The sequence below is a fragment of the Harpia harpyja genome, chromosome 5 (assembly GCF_026419915.1).
Source record: "Harpia harpyja isolate bHarHar1 chromosome 5, bHarHar1 primary haplotype, whole genome shotgun sequence".
Taxonomy (NCBI): Eukaryota; Metazoa; Chordata; class Aves; order Accipitriformes; family Accipitridae; genus Harpia; species Harpia harpyja.
In genome coordinates this window covers 54,749,475-54,770,047 of record NC_068944.1, presented here as the reverse complement: position 1 = coordinate 54,770,047, position 20,573 = coordinate 54,749,475, and the positions used below count along the sequence as shown (strand labels likewise).

Sequence of the window (20,573 nt, the reverse complement as noted above, 5' to 3'; positions counted from 1 at the left end):
TTAGACCTCTCTTGACACTATGGACTTGTCTGGTGATCATTGGGGTGTTGGCTGAGCCTGGTTAGTCATGGGATCTCTTTTGTTCTTCTTTGGGTACTGTGGGACCAAAGGCCTTGTCAGAGAGTTTACTGACCCTGCTTGCCTTGTAGCCATCCTTGGCTCCCAGCTTGCACTCCATTGTGGAGTAGTGTACTTTTGTGTTATATGTTAAAGATCTCTTCCATTCCACAGAGATCCAACATGAAACCATAGATGTGCCTGCTGAGAGTTTCTGGTCAAGATCAAAGGGGAAATGACACTGGGAATGTGATTGTGGAGTCTGTTACCCCACCTGACCAAAAGGCTGTAGTGAATAAGACTTTCACAAACAGATAGCAGAAGTCTCCAGCTCACAGGCTTTTGTTCATTTCGGAAATTTCAGCCAGCCAAACACTTGCTGGGAGGGTAAGATATCATTGTGCAGGCAAGTCAGGAAGTTTCTGCACCAACTTGGTGACAACTCCCTAACACAATTTCTTGAGAGGTGAGGTTCTTCTTGTGTTGCTGCTGTGACTATGAGATGACTTGAGTTCACAATCCAGAAGGCTGTGAGGGGAAACAGCAGAATTCAGACTCCATATTTTACAAGCTCAGATTTCAGATTATTCAGGGAATTGCTAGGACGAATCCCCTGGGAAAGAGCCAAGAAGAGAAAGAATGCCCAAGAGAGCTAGATGATTTTTAAAGAAAACTTGCTAAGAGCTCAGGAACAAATGATCCCATTGTACTGGAATATCTGCTTAGAAGATCAAAGAGCTTTTCAGTGAAATAAAACACAAAGAGGCAAAATAGTAGAGTGAGAAAGAAGGACCAAGAAAAAAAGAGGAGTATAAAAGCATTGCTTAGGCTCTTTGGAACAAAAAAAAGCCCAGCTGGACCTATTACTACTGAGGCACACTAAGGGTAACAAGAAGAGAGCCTACAAATATGCTGGTAGCAAAAAGAAAAGTCACAGAAAACATGGGTCTTTTGGTTGGGCGAACAACCTAATGATGAACAATACAGAAACAGCTGAAAAAAGTAATGCCCTTTTTATTCCTGGTTCTCACAAACAAAGCCTTCTCCCAGATTTCCATTTGTACCAGCATCGTTTGGGAAGGAGAGGGGCTAGCAACATTGGTTAGAGACTACTTAGACAAACTGGATATACACAGATCCATGGGATGACTGGTATTTGCCTGTGGGTGCTGAAAGAGCTAGGTGATGTGACACTACTATCTACAATGTATGAAAATTCATGGGGACTGAGAAAGGTCCCTGATAACTGAAAAATGCTAATGTTACACTCATCTTTAAAAAAAGGCAAGAAGAAAGATCCAGGGGGCTATAGACCAATGCGCATCGTTTCAGTCCCAGGGTCATGGGGCACATCCTCTCAGAATCAGATTCCAAATATATGAAGGACAAGAAGATTATCAGGAATAGTCAACATGGATTTACAAAGGGCAAACCACACCTGACCAAGCCGTTCACCTTCAATGATGAAATGACTGCATCTGTGGACAAGGGAAGATCAGTGGATGTAATACACCTTGGCACTAGTAAAGCTCTTGATGCTGCCTCCCACAGCATTCTCATTTGGAAGCTGAGGAAGTATAGGTTGGAAGAAAGAACTGTTAGGTGGGGTGAAAATTTGCCAGGCCACCAGCCTCAAAGGATAGTGATCAATGGCTCATGTCTGGCTGGTTGCTGATAATGACCAGGGTACCACAGATGACAGTACTGGGGGTCACATTGCTAAACATCTTCAGTGACATAGATGATGACACAAAGTGCACCCTCAGCAAATCTGTGGGTGACACTAAATTAGGGACAGTGACTGAAAGCAAATAGCAGAACTTCAATACAGAGGAACTTTGATAAACTTGATGATTGGACCAGAAGATGTCTTGTGAAGTTCAGCGAGGAGAATTGCAAAGTTCTGCACCTGGGTTGGAAAAAACCCATAGTTTTTACAAACTGGGAAGTGAGCTGCTGTCAAGAAGCAGCATGGGCCAGCTGCTCCCTAAGGGAAGGAGAGCCAGGAGCCAAGGGTGATAATACAGCTGAGCAGGGCAGGGGCCTTGCCAGACAGGCACTGCCCTGCAGTACCCAAGCAAGGTGAGCAGGGCAGGCCTGGAAATGGTAGCCAGGTTTAACCAGAAGTCCAGATCATCAGACAAATACATGCTGCTGAGGCAGGTCTGAGGACAAGTCAGGAAGCCAGCCTGCATGTCAGGATGAGGTGAGGCCACTGCTGGTGAGGGCAGCCAGGGTCTGACACAACCCAGTGATCGCTGGGTAGGTCCATAGCAGCAGGGCAAGGCCACGGTCAAACTGGGAAGTCAGTCTGCAGGTCAGGTTCTGGATCAACAAGGGCTATTGCCAGGCCCAGCTGGAGACTGCACTTGGCATACTTTGTCCAGTTCTTGAACAATCCCTTCCCTTCTCCCCCCACTTAAAGGGAATAAACTGAAGAGGGCTCAACAGAGACCTACTGCTGGGACATAGTACAACTGACTTGTGCACTTGAGGAATCTGGTCTTACTGAGTTTGGTGAAAAGGAAGGTATCTAACTGCAGCCTACAATTACTTCTTGTAGGTCATTACAAAGGTGATGGAGCTAAACCCTTTTTGGTGGTGCCAGATGATGTAACAAGGAACAATGGTCACCACCTGTGGCTTGGGTGATTCGCGTTGGACATGAGGAAAATGTTTTTCACTAGAGGGATAGTGCAGCAGTGGAACAGGTTGCCTAGAGAGGTTGTGGACTCTCCACTGGAGCTTTTTGAGACTCGACTAGACAAAACCATAGCTGACTCGATCCACAGCTTGTGGCAGTTCCACTTTGAAGAGGAGGCTAGAGTACATGACTTTCAGAGATCCTGTCCAACCAGCATTTGAAAGCTTTCGTGTTTCCAACATAGACAGCAGCCCATGGCCAGACTGACAGTCTATATAGCCCAATGTGCTGTGTCAAGCACAGCACATTATACCTAAGCACAGTATACCTAAGTAAGAGGATAGAGACAGGACAAGCCTGAAATACTATTTTCCCAGAACACTCTCTCACTTTCCAGCAGTTTGTGCATCATCAATTCAAACAGGTTAAAATAATTCATACAGTTAGACTATAAGCTAAAAACCACTCAAGACATATAAAATGTTTATGCAGTTTTAAGGTCTTTGTTCAGTTCAAACTCAGGGAAAAAGCACTGCTTATAATACACATTCTTAAATAGAAGGAATTAACAAAAATCTGTGTTTGTGCAGTGGAAAGCACTTATGCTATAGTAAGATTTCAAAAATATATGGATGTAGAAGCATACGTGGAAGTATAAAAGAATTTAGCCAGCCCTTAGCTGACAGATACTTGACAAATGGGCAAATTCATACAATTTACAAGCAATGTGAACAAGTACAAACTGTATTCTGGCCCTTGTGGAGGCAGGAAATTCACCTCCCCTGACTCTGACCATCTGAAAATTAGGTGTCTAGCCTGGCAAGTCATTCAGGCTCCCTGCACAGTCAAGGAAAATACAGGCACTTCCATAAATTTGTGTCAGAGCTGTGAGCAATCACCTTCTAGAAGTGTGTGTTTCTTTTCCTTGATCATAAGGTCAGATGTACAGCCTGGGTTAGATGTTTTCTTTCTAAATGTTAAATTTAAGTGAAATAGATACCAAGCATAATATACAATACAGTCTATAGGCTAACATAGTCTCTCATCATAAAGACTGAAATGCTCCCAAGGCCGTAAAAACACAGAAATGCGGTGCTATATTGATGCATTTTTTGAGAAATAATGTTTGAACACATTATTCAATAATATGGGCTAAATTCACCACTGGCATCAGCAGTTCCACTCACCTAAAACTAATGGAGTTTGTCTGCTTACAGACACAATAGTAACATTTCTTTATCAAGGCCCATATTTATGAAGAAAGGTAACTAGGAAGGTACATTAAGGTTTTCCCTTCACATTTCATGAAACTGAGTTATGACATTAAACACAGTGGAGTTTTTAGCTTGTTTTCCCAATTACAGGAAGCCTTGGCAAGAGTAATTTCTGGTCTGTCAATTCCTCTCCGCTTTATATCCACTCCTAACTCTGGTAATTTTTGAGCTTGTTCGCCTGGTATCAACCTAGTTTGACAAACAAGAAACAAGCAAAGCCATGAAGTTATTATAACCTGATGGAAACATGGAAGCTTGCTAGAAGATACTGATGTTGCCGGAGCTTTGGCACACTATCAAAGAACTCACTCTTGAGAAAAATCTGTAGGAAAATAGGCTGCAATGTTTCCTTTGATTGTGGAACTACTCTTATTTAATTGTAGCTCGTCTTACAAACCGAGCAGATTATAAATTGTCTTGCACAGACTTGTTTGTTTACCCAGCTAGGGACATGATATTCTAACTGAAAAATCTGGATAATCAAAGAGACTATGCAAGACAAAGCTTTGGGCTTTTACTGTTGAAAAGGAGCCTGGTTTCATGTTAAAAGCTTCCTGTTCATAGGAGGGACTCCTACCCTTAGCCCCTCCCCCAAAACCCCAAACTACCCCCCAAAACAACTTGCATTGCTTTCAAGACCTTTGGCTTCCAGGGTGCTCCAACATTTTCTATACCTGACACATTATTCAGTGTTCCCAGGACCAATGGGAGTATTACTGCTGAGAACTGGAAGACAGAAGCACAAACTGTTCATAATTAAACCTTATCACAACTTACTTCTGCAAGTTCTTTTGTCTGGATTTAAAATGAACCCTGGGTGGCATCTACAGTAGTAGGAGTCCTCAGTGTTAACACATTCATGTTGGCAACCTTGGTTATCCAAAGCACAGTAGTCTACAACTGAAAAAGAACAAGACCAATGTGTACAATTAGAAAAACAAAATTAGAACTATTATGCATAGATATTATGGTACTAGTTACACAGAGTAGCTATAAAAGAAGGAAAAGCTGACATAATTTCTGTCCTGAAGAGCCTTTCTGCAGAAAGTAGTGCACTCTCAATATCAGTTGGTAAATCATATTTTATATGAATCCTGGATCATTTCTCCTACCCTTTGAATATTTATCAGCTCTCAGATTGTCAGGAGCCTTCTCAACATGTTTTCTCAGATCTGGAAACCATGCCTCAGTCAGTAACTCTGTCCAGATGTTCACACTGTAGACCAGGGCGTAGCAAAGTTTGTTTGATTTAGTTCTGTCTTCTGTCTCTCCAGTCCCAGTCCTGGAATTGCTCTACTTTTCCTTAGTTCCCTCCCAGCTGTATTAGTTCTCAAGAGCTGTTCCTGTAGTCTGAGTATTTAGGAGACCCATGGTGATACCTTCTACATCAAGGACTGTCACAGTACATTCATTCCCTCTAATGTGCTCGAGATTCATCCTGTACAAAGCAGCTGCAGCTATGAAGCCTGAGAGCTTCAGGCTAATATTCACCACTGATATTTTGCTTATATAACACCTTTTGTATGAGCAAAATAAAATATCATAGCTCATCCGTCACTTATTTTGTAAGTCTGTGCATTTACGACACAAACCCATATTTACAAGATAGATTGCCAAAGGTTAATAAGGTAATACTTTAGAGTTTACTCAGTCAAGCCCATTCAAAAGTGCTTAAGAAGTTAAATGATTTTTTTTTTTAATTTCTTTTCAGGTTAAGCTGTTTCTTCACAAAGAAAGTCTTAGAAGAAATTAAAGATAAGTCACAAAACAGGTGTTCTGTCCCCAAAGAGCTGCCAAGCCCACATTAGGCAAGTTTACCTGATTCTTTCTGCAGAAGACAGTAATGTGCTTAGCTTCACACAGACATTTAACGAGACAGGTTCCCCTTCTTTGCCAACTGAGTAATTTTTTCATTACTTTATACTGCTGAGCCTCCAAATTGCTCTAAGAGGAGTAATTTGTTTTAATGATATCAGTTCCTTCTTCAATAGCCATGCCTTTGCAAATCATGCATATATTCAGGTGTGCTAAGATATTTAGTCAAGGTCAGCTAGTGAGGAAAGCAGGTAATCCATTCAGTTACTTTGAAAGAGCTTCTTTAACGCTTCAGAATATTTGTGTTGAATCATGTCAAATTAGACTACTTACTGGCTACTATGCGAGACCATTTTCCTGGCAAGTGCCTTCCTGTTTCCAGACTGAATAGCTTCATATAAAAATATATTTACTGAATATATATTTCAAGGTTATAATGTGTCATACAATTAGTCAGCTTTCCTCTTAAATTAATTCTAACCACATGCACATTTTCAAGTGTTTTAAAAGACACATTAAGAAATAAGTAGGCCAAAGAGTATATGATTTTTTTCTATCTAGCATCATACCTGGGAAACAGTCCATATGGATCACTCCATAAAGTCACCTCCTCCTCTGTATTTAAACCCTAGTGAAATGCATTTCTACCACAATACCTGCAAATGTCTGACTAATGATGATAAAGTTTAGAATAGAATAGAATAGAATAGAATAGTTCCAGTTGGAAGAGACGTACAATGATCATCTAGTCCAACTGCCTGACCAATTCAGGGCTGACCAAAAGTTCAAGCATGTTGTTAAGGGCATTGTCCAATTGCCTCTTAAACACTGACAGGCTTGGGGCATTGACCACTTCTCTAGGAAGCCTGTTGAAGTGTTTGACCTCCCTCGGTAAGGAAATGCTTCCTAATGTCAAGTCTAAACCTCTCCTGGTGCAGCTTTGAACCATTCCCATGCATCCTATCCATGGATACCAGGGAGAAAAGATCAGCACCTCCCTCGCCACATCCCCTCCTCGGGAAGCTGTGGGTAGCAATGTCACCCCTCAGCTTCCTTTTCTCCAAACTAGACAAACCCAGAGTCCTTAGCCGCTCCTCATAGGACATTCCTTCCAGTCCTTTCACCAGCTCTGTTGTTTGAGGGACAACTAAACAGGCCTTAGAATGCTCTATTATCAACATCTGAGCAACTATGACCCTAAGCGCTTTCAGATTACAATCTTTTGAGGGAGGAAAGAGAGCCTTCTTATGGCTATGCAGCTGCTAATGTACTGTGGACAGAAAGGAAAAAAAACCCAACAAAATAAATAACTAATTTTTCCAGGCTTGCTTTTTTCCATTTATAGCCTTCTGGGGACCTCTTACAGAAGTAGGTCTGTTGGCCTGTAAGAATCATGAGCATACCAACTTAAATAATGCCTTTCCACTAACACAGTTAAGAAGTGAGAACACTCTTTTGACAATTGCTTTTGGGGGTAAGTATTATTCCCTTTTTTCAATAATTTTTATATACAAATTGCCCTAATTCCAGGCAGGCTTAGCCTTGCAGACTGGCACTAGTAACTGACCTACAAATTCATTTCACTTTCAGCTTCATGTTTCATTTCAGTGGTACTTGCTTAGAAGGGAAACTTGTTAACAGCATTCCAGTCAGCAAGTAGGTAAGTTGTCCATGGAGTTAAATCTTACTGAAAAGACTGAGAAAAATTATAAATCTCTATTTCTTATATTGAAGTACTGTAATCCTTTAGTTGGTATGAGGAAAATATACAGTTTGTATAAGAGCAAAGCAGAATATTTTCCTAATTTTTTAAGTTTTATTATTTTCATATTTCTGTACTGAGTCACGAGATATACACTAGAATGTGAATACTTAAAGATCTCACTGTTTTTAATGTTAGCCCATGCCTATTTCAATAAGAAACTTTTCTAAAGGATGAATTAATGACCTTTTTAGTGAGCAAGTGATTAATTTGGTTGTCATCTACCCATGTTTGTTCCAACCTGTTTTTCTTGCTTGGAATTAGTTGGTAAGTGATGAGAGCCGTCTTTTACTTCCAGTTACCAGTTCTGCCCTCTGGGTGCTTACATTGCCCTCTCTGAATTGTGGACAGCATGAGTCACCTTTCTATTGTATTGTTGGTTTACTCTGATGATGTTTATATAGGTTATTCAGGTATAAGAAAATTAAGTAAGTTAAGCAGAAAGGTAGAAGAAAAGGGTAGGAAGAAAAAGTGACAGAATAAGTAAAGGCATATAAGGAGGATGAAAAAGAATGTGGGGGAAGAGTAGAGCAGACTCATGGAAGACTCGTAAGAACCTAGAAAGCAGCCAAAAAAATCTAGCAGTGCCAGGACTGCAGAGAGGTGCCAGTAGCCAGACCACTGCCAGGAGAAGACTTCCCAAGCCCAACAGCTGCAGCAATATGGAGACAGTCTAGCACCAGTGCCAGGAAAGAGAGGACAGTATGTCCAGCAACATCAAGAAGGTGGAGAGACAAAGTGGCCAGCCACAGGATGGAGAAAGAATGGCTCATTACCATCAAACTTTAACTGACAGGATTTTGTTCATGTGAAAGAAGGGAAGTTAACATGAAAAGCTGTTTAAAAAGGCAAAGTGATAGTGCTCTGCCAGCCATACTTATCACTGAGCAGACAGTTTCAAATATTGTTTAGTCTACAAATTTGTTTGTAAACCGTGTGTTGCAAACACTCAGAGTCGTTGGCCATTCAGTGATCACTTTGAATGGATATGTTGTGAGCTGCTGGTTGTGAGATTTTATTTAATTATTGCCATTCAGGTAACTGGCTGACGTGTCAATAAAGCAATTAGTATTGCCTTTGATCCTTAACCAGAGAAATTAGCCCATCAGAAAGAAGGGAACTTAGTAAACCTGCCTGTGAAATGAGTTTTCTGCATACCCTCATTTACTTTTGCTGGAGTTAACGTTTTAGAAGTCTTAGATATCTTAGAGAGAAACCTTTGGCTCTTTCAGAGAACTGCAATGTGTATGTCCTACTGAAATTCTCTCTTCATTCTCTGGATGAAGAGGAGAGAGTAACCTTAATGAAGTCACTGCTTTTTGCAAAATTGTCATTGTACTCGGTGGTCTCTGGTATATGTGTACCTCAAGATCTTTCTTCTGATCCTGCTTATTTGATAATAAATACTTCACAGAAAGGAATGGTTAACTAGCTTAAGAGTAATGAAAACTGAGAGTTATCACTACTGATTCAGAACTATACATAGTCTCCTTTACAAGATTTTCCAGCAAGGATGATTATTCATTTGTGATCACATCTGCGGAAGCTGTACGTTCTTGGTAGCAGCATATTCCTCAAAAATCTCAAATCGTTCAAATATGAAAAGTCAAATTCTGGAGACTGATAGCTAATATGGTTTGCAGACAAATTAGCATCAAAACCGCAAATTACCCAGTCAATCTTTTCCTGTTCAGGAAATGTAGAGAGGCTAAGTTCTGCAAGGGTAAAACATAATTAATATACATTGAACCATTCATCTGCATCAGTAAGAAATGAAAAAGATAAATGGTCACATAAATGCAAAAGAAACTTGAAAAATAGAAGTACTAATAACGTGCTTTAAAATCACAATTAATACTGCTAATTATTGCAGGGGTATGAATAGCATGAGTTCATGGTTTTTTGCTAAACTAGTTATAAATGAATAGAAACTAAGTGGAGAGGAAAGACAGCTATAAAATGCAAGATACCATAGTGAACCCATGCATGAATTGTATTTTGAAAATAATTGAAAATAATTGAGAATATGAAAGCTTCAAGTGTCATCAATAGAGCTTATAATAGGCCTGTATCCTTCCATGCCGAAGAGAGTTAGTGAGGAGGGAGAAAAAAAATGTTAAAGATGTATCACATCTCCAAATGGCACTCTTCAGACTTTGCAGAGGAATTATTAACAGGCAAAAAACAAGCGCCACTGTAAGAAATTTAATAAATGGCACAGAAATATTTCGAAGCTTTTAATAAGAAAAATAGGCTTTGTATTTATTATAGAGGATAATATTAGGTTTGACATACAAAGAATTTCACCAAAATTTATTTTCATCCCTATGATGCTATGGTAGCTATCTTCCCGATAAGAATATCTTGGGCTGTAAAGGACCCTTCAACTTAATAGAAAATGGTAACAACAGCTGATGACAATAAGCATGAATATTTCGGATTAGAATATATGGTAGGAAAGAATTTGTGATAAAAGAACCTATCGACAGAAGTCATGGATTTTCTGCCTCAGGATATAGTCAAATCAGTAGCAGAGAAATACATGCTTTATTCTAACACAGGTAAAGGTCATGAGGATTAGCTAAGGTTACTGGATGAACTTCTGTGGAGTGTTAGATGTAGAAATTTGGGCCAGAACATCTAATGGGCCTTCTTGCCTAAATAGCCATTATTAGCTGCATTTTCAAAACAATTCAACTTCAGAAAGTAGGTTCTTAAAATGGTATATTAGTGGCCAAATTATGCTGAGGGTAAATTATGCTGAGAAATTTAAAGACTCCTGCACTGAGATCATGAAGCTACAAGTAAGGGAAACATTTCTGAAGAGTAAGTACAGAGTGAATGTTCTTCAAAACTGCATATGTTACCCTCGGTCTAAGAATCCTCAGCAACTCATTTGTGTGTCCCATGTGAAACTACATGCAGAAAGTTCAGTTCCATAAACTGTCATCTATTTTGTGCCTCAAAATAGGATTATCCTGCAAGAGAATAACTCTGTGAAGGTAGTAAGAGACAGATTAAATTATGTTAGAGTTGTTTAAAATGACAAGAAAGAGTAAGCTGTTGGACAAAAGCATTGTGGTGGCCTGTGGCAGATCTGGGGTCAAGGATTCACTTGGATTCACTTCCATGGGATTTCAGCATGTGTTGGAAATTAAGCATGCATTTAAGTGCTTGCCTGAAGAGAATACCTAACAAATAAGGTGATTTTTTTTCAAGGACTAACTAGGGTTTTTTTGTGGTGGATACCAGAAGACAGTATTTTCCCAAAATGTAGCATGGGATGAAAAGTTTATGAGAAGGTTAATAGGCTAGTGGAGATTATCCTAAAAGTATTTACTGTGTATAAACGAGGAAGAAGAGTAAGATACTTAGGTGGTAATAAAGAGGGAAGTATGTTTTGTGTTAAAAATATTATTACACTGTATTTCCACACTCACTCTTTTGAGTTGTAATTCTTAGAGCTGATGTTTGCTTCTTTACTGCCCATAGCGAAAATTAAAGGCACATTGTGGATGGGTTCTTAAGGAGGGCTAAACTTTCCTTAAAGTCATCTTCCCCAAAAGAGTTTGAAATATCTCCTGGCATGACCATAAAAACAAGTGAGAAATAGCAAGAAATTGTCCATTTGCAAGTTTTTCCATGTATAACTTCTGTCTGAAGAGGAGCTACCAAGTTTGTCTGGCTTTGTTTTTTAATGGCCACATATATCATGTCAGTACATTGCTGGCCACCTACATGGATCTAGAATAAATCATCTGGTGTGTTGTTTCAAAAGAGTAATGTTACATTCCGTGTGAAATTAGTTGGAACAATTTTCCCAAGTCACTATTCATTATCAGTAAAGGCCTACGAACATGCCAATATGTATTCTTCCTTATCTACCACTCATATTGGAGAAGAGAGCTTCCCATCATTGTCTAAGCCTAAACCGGATATTAATTTACATTGAATTTCCCTTTGGTTTGTGTCAAGAGATAAATGTGAATTGCTAAATTCATACTCACCGACACAATTCTTTCCATTTGCATCAAGCTCATACCCTTCATAACACTGACAGACATAAGACCCAGGTGTGTTCACACAAATCTGCTCACAGGCATGTTTCTCCACAGCACAAAGGTCCTGAGCTACAAAACATAATTGCATGAATATGAAATTCTTTGACCTTCTATTATGCATGGGTAGACTATAGATAAAAAAAAAAATTCAGAAAGCTATAAACAGCTTTTTAGAGATGAGCTCATTTTAACACAGATCATGCCAATGTTCGTCAAACAGTGAAAGCCTTATGCCAGCACGAAAAATCACTCAAAGCTGAGCTCATTCCTTCAGCCAAAGGCAACAACTATTGATGGGTCAATGGTGCCTAGTAGAGTTTCTTCACTGTATGTTTCTCTAAAAAGTTTGAAGAGCATTCTTCAGGGTTTTTTGGAAAAAAACTAATTGTGTTTCTTTGTGTCTTTTTTTTTTCTTTTTTTGCATAACCCTACCAGATAAATGATGATGAGTTTGGAAAGGGAAAGAAAAGGAAAACACAACACCAAAAGACTTGGGGATATTTCATTTCTGAGTTTTATAATTTTTCAGTTTTGTGCAAAATACCATAGCAAGTTACCCCTTCCAAGCAAAAGATCTCATTAGGAAATTTGCAAAGACAAATGAGTTCAGTTCAGCACCTCGCTGAATGAAGCACATTGGGCTTTCTTTTCAATAGACTAAAGCTTTCTGAGAACCCCAAGTTTTCCCGATGAAATCTCTGGAAAGCAGAGTACTTTGTGTTGCTCAGGATCGGGCCCAAAGACTGCTCAACACATAATGACTGTTTACAGCTACAAAAAAGGCTTTTGGAACATGTTTGAGGAAACTAGCCAAGCAAATATGAATTTTCCTTTATAGCTGTCTGCTTCATATCAAGCGGCATGATGAACAGCATAAACAGTTCTTTAACTCTCTTGTTCCAGTATAAACACACACAAATAGATAATTTCCCAGCTTGTTTCAGCTACATTTCCTCTTTTGTACTAATTTGTGTATTAATGTAAGATTTGAACATCTCTAGGGAAGAATGGAACAGATTAAGTTAAACAAACAAATACAGTGTAATGAGTAAAGAATAGCCATTATCTGACACAACCACTCTTCTCTAGAAAAGTTAGATCAGAGTATGTGAAAGGAGCATCCTTTGCATGGATGCAAAACTATCTTAATGAAATAAATGTAACAATATTTCAAGTTAAACAAAAGAACTTTTTTCCCCTAGTTTTGTTCTGGAAGATAGCCAAGTTGCCTTTTTTTTTTTTTCCCCAAGTGGAAAGCAACAAATCACAAGTATGGCAGATTTTCTTCCTTCAATGCAAGGAAATAATTTTTTTAGAAATAATGTTATAATGAAATGTATCAAGGAACAAAACTATCACCTATTCAAAAGAGAAATGCACCCTTTTCCAGCCTGAAGCAAAGTTATCAATTCATTGCTGATTGAAACCATTTGGTTAAGGGCTTTTAAGAACTGCATACTGATATGGTGTACTCTGACAACATAAAAAAAAGGGAACAGAAGAATGGAAAAAGAGTATAACTTTAGATACAGAAGAATGAAAACAAAGTATAACTTTAGGTACATACCATTCATCTTTTCTGCATGGTTTAATTTAGAAAGTGTTAAAATAGATATGTAAGGAAACTATTTGTTCATGAAAGAGCTGACAAATACATCCAAACCTTAGATAAATACATCTGGTTTATGTTGATCATGTATTGCACTAAACATAAACATGATGAAGATTTATTTTACTGAGAGGTCAAGCGAGGAACATGTCTCTGCACTTGTGGACAATCAGCAGCCAATGAAAGTAACTAAAATGGTCACAGACTGTGGGTTTTTCCATCGCCATACTTCCCCTTCCCTCCAGAAATAAGCTGTTCAGTTTGTCCAGGTTTGGTCCCCTTTCCTCATGAATTCTGTTACTTCTCTGGGGAGTTTTTAGCCATAATGATCTGACCTTGTCTAGACTGCTACTGTATCATCTCCCTCCTTCACCAATGATTTGCACTACCTTAGCACATTTAAGGCCAGTTTGATGGGTCTTGATATTAGATTTCCAGTGCTAATTGCTAAAATTAGTTTATAGTTTCGTGATGTAGAAAAAAGTCCATTAGAAGTAGGCTACAAACACATTGAATGACTCATTGCCCTTTCATATTTAGCAAACTGCAATGTAGTATCATCTGATTGATGATCAAAACAAGTACACAGTCAAGCAAATAATGTGTGACAGGTAAGTGGGGAAAACGAATATAAGACTGAGTCATAGCGAAAAAAAAGTAAAGCAATGCAGCAATGGGCTTCAAAAAATGGTAGAGAGGGAACATATTGAGGGCTACTGTGCATGGGTCACCAGTAGGAAAACTACCACAATTCCAAAACTCTCTTGGAAATAAATCTATAATTTGAAACAGTGCAGTGCCCAAAAGCTGAACTACTCGCTGATAAAAACCATGGAAATGTAACACAATAAAAAAGAAGACACAATAAAGAAAGAATTTTTCATACTTGTAATTAAAACTTTTTTAATTGACTCCCCCAAAAATTCAATTGTGAAAATTGATATTAGGGGTGAGGATAGGGAAAATGTGTGAGAGGAAATTAAAAAAAGGAGAAATTTTGAATTTCAAATAATTTCCAGATAGTTGAAAACAAAAGAATTCCTTCTTAAAAATTCTTTAAGAAAATTAATAGCATGAGGAGGGTTTAAAAGAAAGGTTTAAATGATACAAAAATTTTAAATGAGAAGCATTTTAAGAGGGACACAATGAAAAGAATAGGTTAGAGAGTATTATTGAAACGTGATTACATAGTTGGAGTCATCATTTGGGATTCTGACCACCCTCTTTCTGAAGAGCTATACTAACTATGTAGAAGCAGAGAAAACAGGCTGTGTGAAAAATTCTTCTTGTCACTATTCTTGTCTTCACTCAGCTGTTAAACCAAATAATAATTAGGAAATATTCCAGATTGGATTGAATTTTTTTGCATCTCCTTGAGGAAACAAAAAAACAAATAAAGTGTTAAATTTGTTCCATTTAACACAAAATATTCCCCTATAATTCACACACATGCATATGACAAATGTCTACATTTGGTGAAGGATGCTGGTGAGAAGGACTAGAAAACAGAGATTCCTAGAAGTAACTCATACCATAGCTCGACAGCATAGGAGGTGACCAGCTCAAAAGCAGTTTCCTGCTGTAGCCCAAAGCGTCTGAAGACGCTTCCACACAGCAGCGAGAATGCCCAGATCACTCCGGTGCTGACATTCTTTTGTTCCCATTCCTATTTACTGAGGCTCTGACTGAAACCATGTGTCCCACTGCATATGTAAGGACTCTAATCCCCAAGCTGCAGAGTCGCCTCAGATACTGACATACTCTCACTGTTTCAGTAATCATTAAGTATTTGATATAAAATACAACACTAAGCAAGAGAAACTAAAAACCTGCTAATCCCAAGATACCCGATTGTTTTACGGCACTTTCCTGAGATGTGGAACATGTGAGTTCAAACACAAGGATAGGATTTGAGCCTGCATCCTTCAGCTTAATTCTAAATTATCAATTGTGAGGGGTACATCCTATGCTCTCACCATGACTGTCTCCTCCAGCTTTTTGAAAAGACATTTTCCAAAATTTTTCTTCTGGCTAAAATCAGTTAGGCAAATTTCACTTGAATCCATGCACTGTTGTGGGATAATAAACTGCATTTTTAGCAAATACCTTTTCCACAAGTAATTAAAAATAGTATTACTTAATTTCTTTAAAGTAATGGTGGATACAGAAATAAATTTGGCATACCCATCTAACATAGTCTGTTGTTAATTACTAGGAAGCAAGTTAAAATGGACAAAAGAAATACTGCTTAAGATTACACTTAAAGTGAAATACATTTTGTTATTATAAACTATAAAGCCAACTACTTAAAACTGAAAAAAGTCAACTCTTTTAAAGAAGGAAATGAGAGCATAAGCAAGACTTGAATCTATTCTTTGAACAGTTGCAAACCCTTATACTTCAAGCAGCAGTTAGGAATAGCTTTTCAGAATGGCAAGTTATTTCACAGTTCTCTAGTGTGGGGTTTATTGCACCTTTCTGTACTCTTTAGTTCTGTACTCTTTAGTACTGGTTGCTATCTGGACAAATTACTAAAGTAGTTGGATTCACTTCATGTGAGATGATAAAACAGTTCTTTCTTTGATTGTTGCTTCATTGTTGAACTTACTACACCAAAAAATTAAAATGCAATTTTATGTAGCTACAGTGTACCTCTGCAGAGCTGTGTATAAAAATTAGCTTGATGTATTTCAGAAAGGTTTATAAGAACTTCAGTTACACAAAACAAGAAAAGGAATTACAATTTCACCTTTTCAGACTCTTTCTGATGATTACCATTAATTATATACTGAGCTCAGTCCTTCTTTATGAGCCCAACAAAAAGGGTATGTGATGTTAAGCACTTTTGGGGAGCATGAAAAAGAGAAGTTAAGAAAGATAACATACTGCTGCAAGTCTTCTGGTCAGCATTCAGAATGTATCCTTGTTTACACCTGCATACGTAGGAGCCAGGGGTGTTTATGCAGAAGTGATCACAGCGATGCTCAACTGTACTGCACATATGGGGCACTGAAAGAAAAAAAGTAAAACAGTATTAAGTGCTGGTCTTTCTTACTTGTGGTCACAACTAAAAAAAAAAAGTGTAGAAAATTTACTGGAGTAATTCAGAAATTTCAAATTAAGTGTTGATAGTAAAGACAAAAATGGAAGCTCAAGCCTATAACACTGTAAAAAATCCTTAACAAACAGTACTATGTATTTATTCCTAAAAAAAGTATGAATTTAGATATTTTCTATCTGGTTGACATTGGTGGCATGTTTTTGGACATGAAATTACATATGGAATAGAGATATAAACAAAACAAAAATATACAATAGAGTATCTGGAAACACTAATTACTTTGTGGTCCCAAGAAGACAATGAAGCAAACCTACCACATTCAAATTTAGAAAATAAGTGGAATTTAAGTACAAACTATTCTAGAGGACATTCAATTTCTTGAATGAAGAAAATCACCACGCAGCACAATACTAAAGAAGAATGACTAGAGAACAACTTGATAAAGAATCTTGCTTGTTTAGTTATTAATGTAGAGGAACATAAAAGCAATACAGGATGACACTGAGGTCATGCATCTCCAAGATTCAGTAAGTGGGAGCTGAGGTGAGCTGCACTCCAGAGTATAGTCTTTCTGAGTCTGTTTTTAATCTGTTTGTATTTTATGTCTCTAATAGCAAGTAGTAAAATACAACAGAGACAGTAAGAAAGAAAAAGAATAGTGGGCCCATTGTGTCAAACTCATTGCTGAACTACTTTTCTCCAGATCAGTATTTGGGAATTAAGAAATCTCCTTGGTGTTTTCTTTCCACTGGAGCATTGCTTGTATGTAATTTCTGTAATACATAGGTGAATTACTTCTCAGAGGACATTGTGTGGAAAATAATATATTTTGCTCAACAACAATTAGGGATTTATGTGCTAGGCTGACAAAGCTCAAAATTTATGGAATAGATATTAACAGTAATCTTCTAGCAGCCACAACAGAAGCCTGATAAATAACTTAACATGTGGTATGTGTGGTACTTGTGGAAGAAAAATGTGGTTTTGAGATACGTACTATGTATCTGGTCTTTGGAATGGTTACCAGTTACGCATTTATTACTAATATACAAACCACCACAATTCCCAAAACTCTTAATCAGCTTTTTGGATCTCATAATTTTCTGCCATAATACAACTTCCCAAGTACTTTTATTTACGTGAATACAGACCTGGTTGGACTTCTTGTCTTTTCATCTTTCTGTCATTCTGAAAATGAAGTTTATGACCTTTGATACTTTCTAAAAACAAGTTTCCTCTTGGCTGTATTTTACTAGCTTTCAACATCAGGTATAGCTTGTTATGACCAAAGAAGCACTTTCAATACGACAAAAATATACTAATTTCAGTAGTTTAAGCATCAGAGAATCTTACCATATACTAATGCTATAGAACGTGAACATATCGAATGTTACTACAAAAACAGTCAGTCCTCCCATACCAAAAGAACATAAGGTTGCAAAACAGAGTACTAAAAAATGAAAAAAAAAAAAAAAGAAGAAAAAAGAAGCATTCAATGTTAGGCCTCCCAATAACTCAGTCCCTTCTGAGAATATATTGTTACCATCTGTTACCAATCTTCTGATATACTATCACATAAAATTTTTTCCAAAGTGTCTCTGTTGCACCCATTTCAAAGAATCAGTGGTACTCTGGTCACCAGTCAGATTTCTGTGGTGAAGGAGGCTGCTGTATGCGTGATTTCTGTAACCTCATTTGTTGCAGGAGGTGTTGGTGGACACAGCCAGGGACTGAAGTAATAGAAAGGGTGATCTCATAGTTAAGGAATTTGAATGTGAGCCTTGTGAACTGGATTTTTTCTCTGTCTATGTCACAGGGTCCTTATTTGATTCTGGGCAAAACAATAATATCAGTATCTTCAAGCAAGCATCAACCTTCACACTGTATATGTTCAGCTAGAGGCACCTGAATCTGGATTTGCAAGAATGCAGGCCTCTCTCAGCTGCAAGTGACTGGTATGTTATATTAGTCTAAAAATGCTAAATGCCCCAGAGAATCAGACCAGGAATTGCACTGAGTCAAATATTTAAAGTTAGTGGGTGATCTTGACAGTCTTAACCCTGTTTCTGTGCCTCTGTTCCTTCAGTGTAAAATGGGGATGACACCACTATCTACTTCACAGAATAATAATAAAGACTTTATTTGCTCCTGACTGCTCCATCCCAACCTCTGTCTTTCTCACTCTTCTTCTATTCAATCTCCACCTCCTTTCCTGGATTCTGTCACCATTTCTGTTTCTCTTACGAGTTTTCAACTCATTTCACTCCTCATGCCCCTGATTTCCCAGGTTACTGTTTGCTTCTCTTTTACCTTGCTGACTGGTAATAAAAAGAGGCCCCTGGGATCCCCTGGCTTCAACTGCTGTTTCTGACACCCCCAAATCTTTAGCAGCCAGAGGCAGCAACTGTAGGGAAAGTCTGACTTAGCAGAGGATGGGGCACAGCCAGTTTATACGGATTCTTCTGAGAATACAGCTGCTATGCACTGGGTAATCTCTGCCATTCATGGGTAAACAGTAGTTAATTTGGTTTACTTTTTATTTTCCCCACAGAGCTTCATCGCATGGCCAGGTTTTTCTCTTATCTTCACAGGAACCATGAAGACACATTCCCACAGACATAAGGGCAATCCAGACACGAGGAGAGCTCTGGTGCCAAGGTCTTTTCCCACAGCATGCAGCCCAGCAGACTGCATGCCAGGAGACTCGAACAGAGGGATGCCTTCAATTGCTCTAGCAAAGAAACAAGGTGTCCAGATGTTTGACTCGGCTACAATGATATTGCCTCTGGGTCCACACTGGGGAGGACTTAAAAAAAATAACCACATTTCCCAGGAGGAATGTAGGTGCTCTAGGAAGCAGAGGCTATGGGTGCTTAGATTGCTCTCTTGAAATTCAGCAAGCTGAACGCTGCTTCACAGCCCAGACTCAATAAAATATTAAGGATCCTATCTGCAATTTAGTCCCTTAAGTTGAAATCCATAAGAATCTAACAGCTTAAATTCTCTGTTGCATCTGGGCCTGGGTTTTTAAGTGTATTTTTGGATCTCACCTTCAATTCCTGACACGGCAAATGTTGTGGAGAAAAGGAGGCAGCAGCAATCCTTGTCACCTTGTCACCTCCATACTCCTCCACCTGAAGGGGGGGTGGTTTTATAGAGGATCACATGTATTTGGATTAAAAGTGAGCTATAAAAGTCTAACACATTTACTGGACACTGCCTAGTCTGAAAAAAAGAGTAAGTGGTATTTGTACTGGATTTCTTTCTAAAATGCAATTAAAAAATTCAGTAAGATCAAGCTTTGAAGCGTTTGCTGTTAATTCCATTTAAACTCTCAATCCATGTTTAGTTTATTCTTTCTTGGTTTTTAAAAGTATCTTACTATGCCAGCTAATAATAGGCAAGGAAGAAATAGGAAAAAATCTATTATCTGATGAATGTCTGTGATGGTGTTCTGTGCTGATATAGTTCAGCTGGAGCCCTGTTGCTCTTTGAAACAATTTTGGAAGAGACCAAGTAAGGAAAATTCTCCAGACTATCCTGACAATAAGCCTCAGTTCTTTTCTGGCAAAAGCATCCCTAGAGATGAGTGAGCATTCAATCTCACCATGCACTCTTTTTCTGGATTCAGCTGAAAATGCCTCAGTTTAATGCCAAATCTGCATGAAGTTCTTTCTATTTATCTCAGGAAAAACTAAAAAAGAAAATTCTATTAAGTACACAGATTGAATAAAATGAATTATGTACGCCATGATATTTGTAAAAGGTAATTTCTTATCAGGGGATTACAGATGGAAATGATTTCTCAGTGTAAATTAACACCTATTAAAATATTATTTACTTTATTGTATGAATGAATAAAATAACTGTAATGGCTTTTCCTAACTTTCTGTCTGTAAAATGGATGGAATAAAACCACTACCATGTCTCTGTGTCTTAATTCCAGTCACAAGGCATGTGCAGAGATAATTGTTTGCATAGAATTAATATGTAAGCTTTGGAAGAGGAATCCATGAACTCCATAGAATTTTTTAAATAATCAAAAGACTGTTTATCAGTTTGAAGTTTCAGTACTAAGGGAGATCACATTTAAAATCAATAGATGAAACATCTAATATTCAAATAGCAGAGGGTTGTAAATTTATTGCTATTATGCAATGAATAGGAAAATCATGGTATGTCTGTTTGCCTCACTGCTTATGACCACTAGGAATTAGATCACATTTTATGGCACTTAGCAGTAGAATTAGTTGTTCCCCATATATATGACTGTTGTTCTGAATGTTGTCT

The 20,573-nt window shown here is 38.1% G+C and overlaps 1 protein-coding gene across 8 annotated transcripts in view; it reads right to left on the bottom strand.

Annotated features, from left to right (window-relative positions):
* MATN2 (matrilin 2) overlaps positions 1-20,573 on the bottom strand; it is a 76,928-nt gene that overhangs the window by 31,563 nt on the left and 24,792 nt on the right. For 7 of the 8 annotated variants that reach the window (XM_052786997.1, XM_052786994.1, XM_052786999.1 and 4 more), the window contains exons 4-6: positions 16,109-16,231; positions 11,560-11,682; positions 4,753-4,875 (exon numbers count right to left, since the gene is read on the bottom strand). In XM_052786997.1, coding sequence (XP_052642957.1) covers positions 4,753-4,875; positions 11,560-11,682; positions 16,109-16,231 — 369 coding nt within the window. The remainder of the gene's footprint in view (positions 1-4,752; positions 4,876-11,559; positions 11,683-16,108; positions 16,232-20,573) is intronic. The other variant, XM_052787000.1, reaches the window with a different exon arrangement.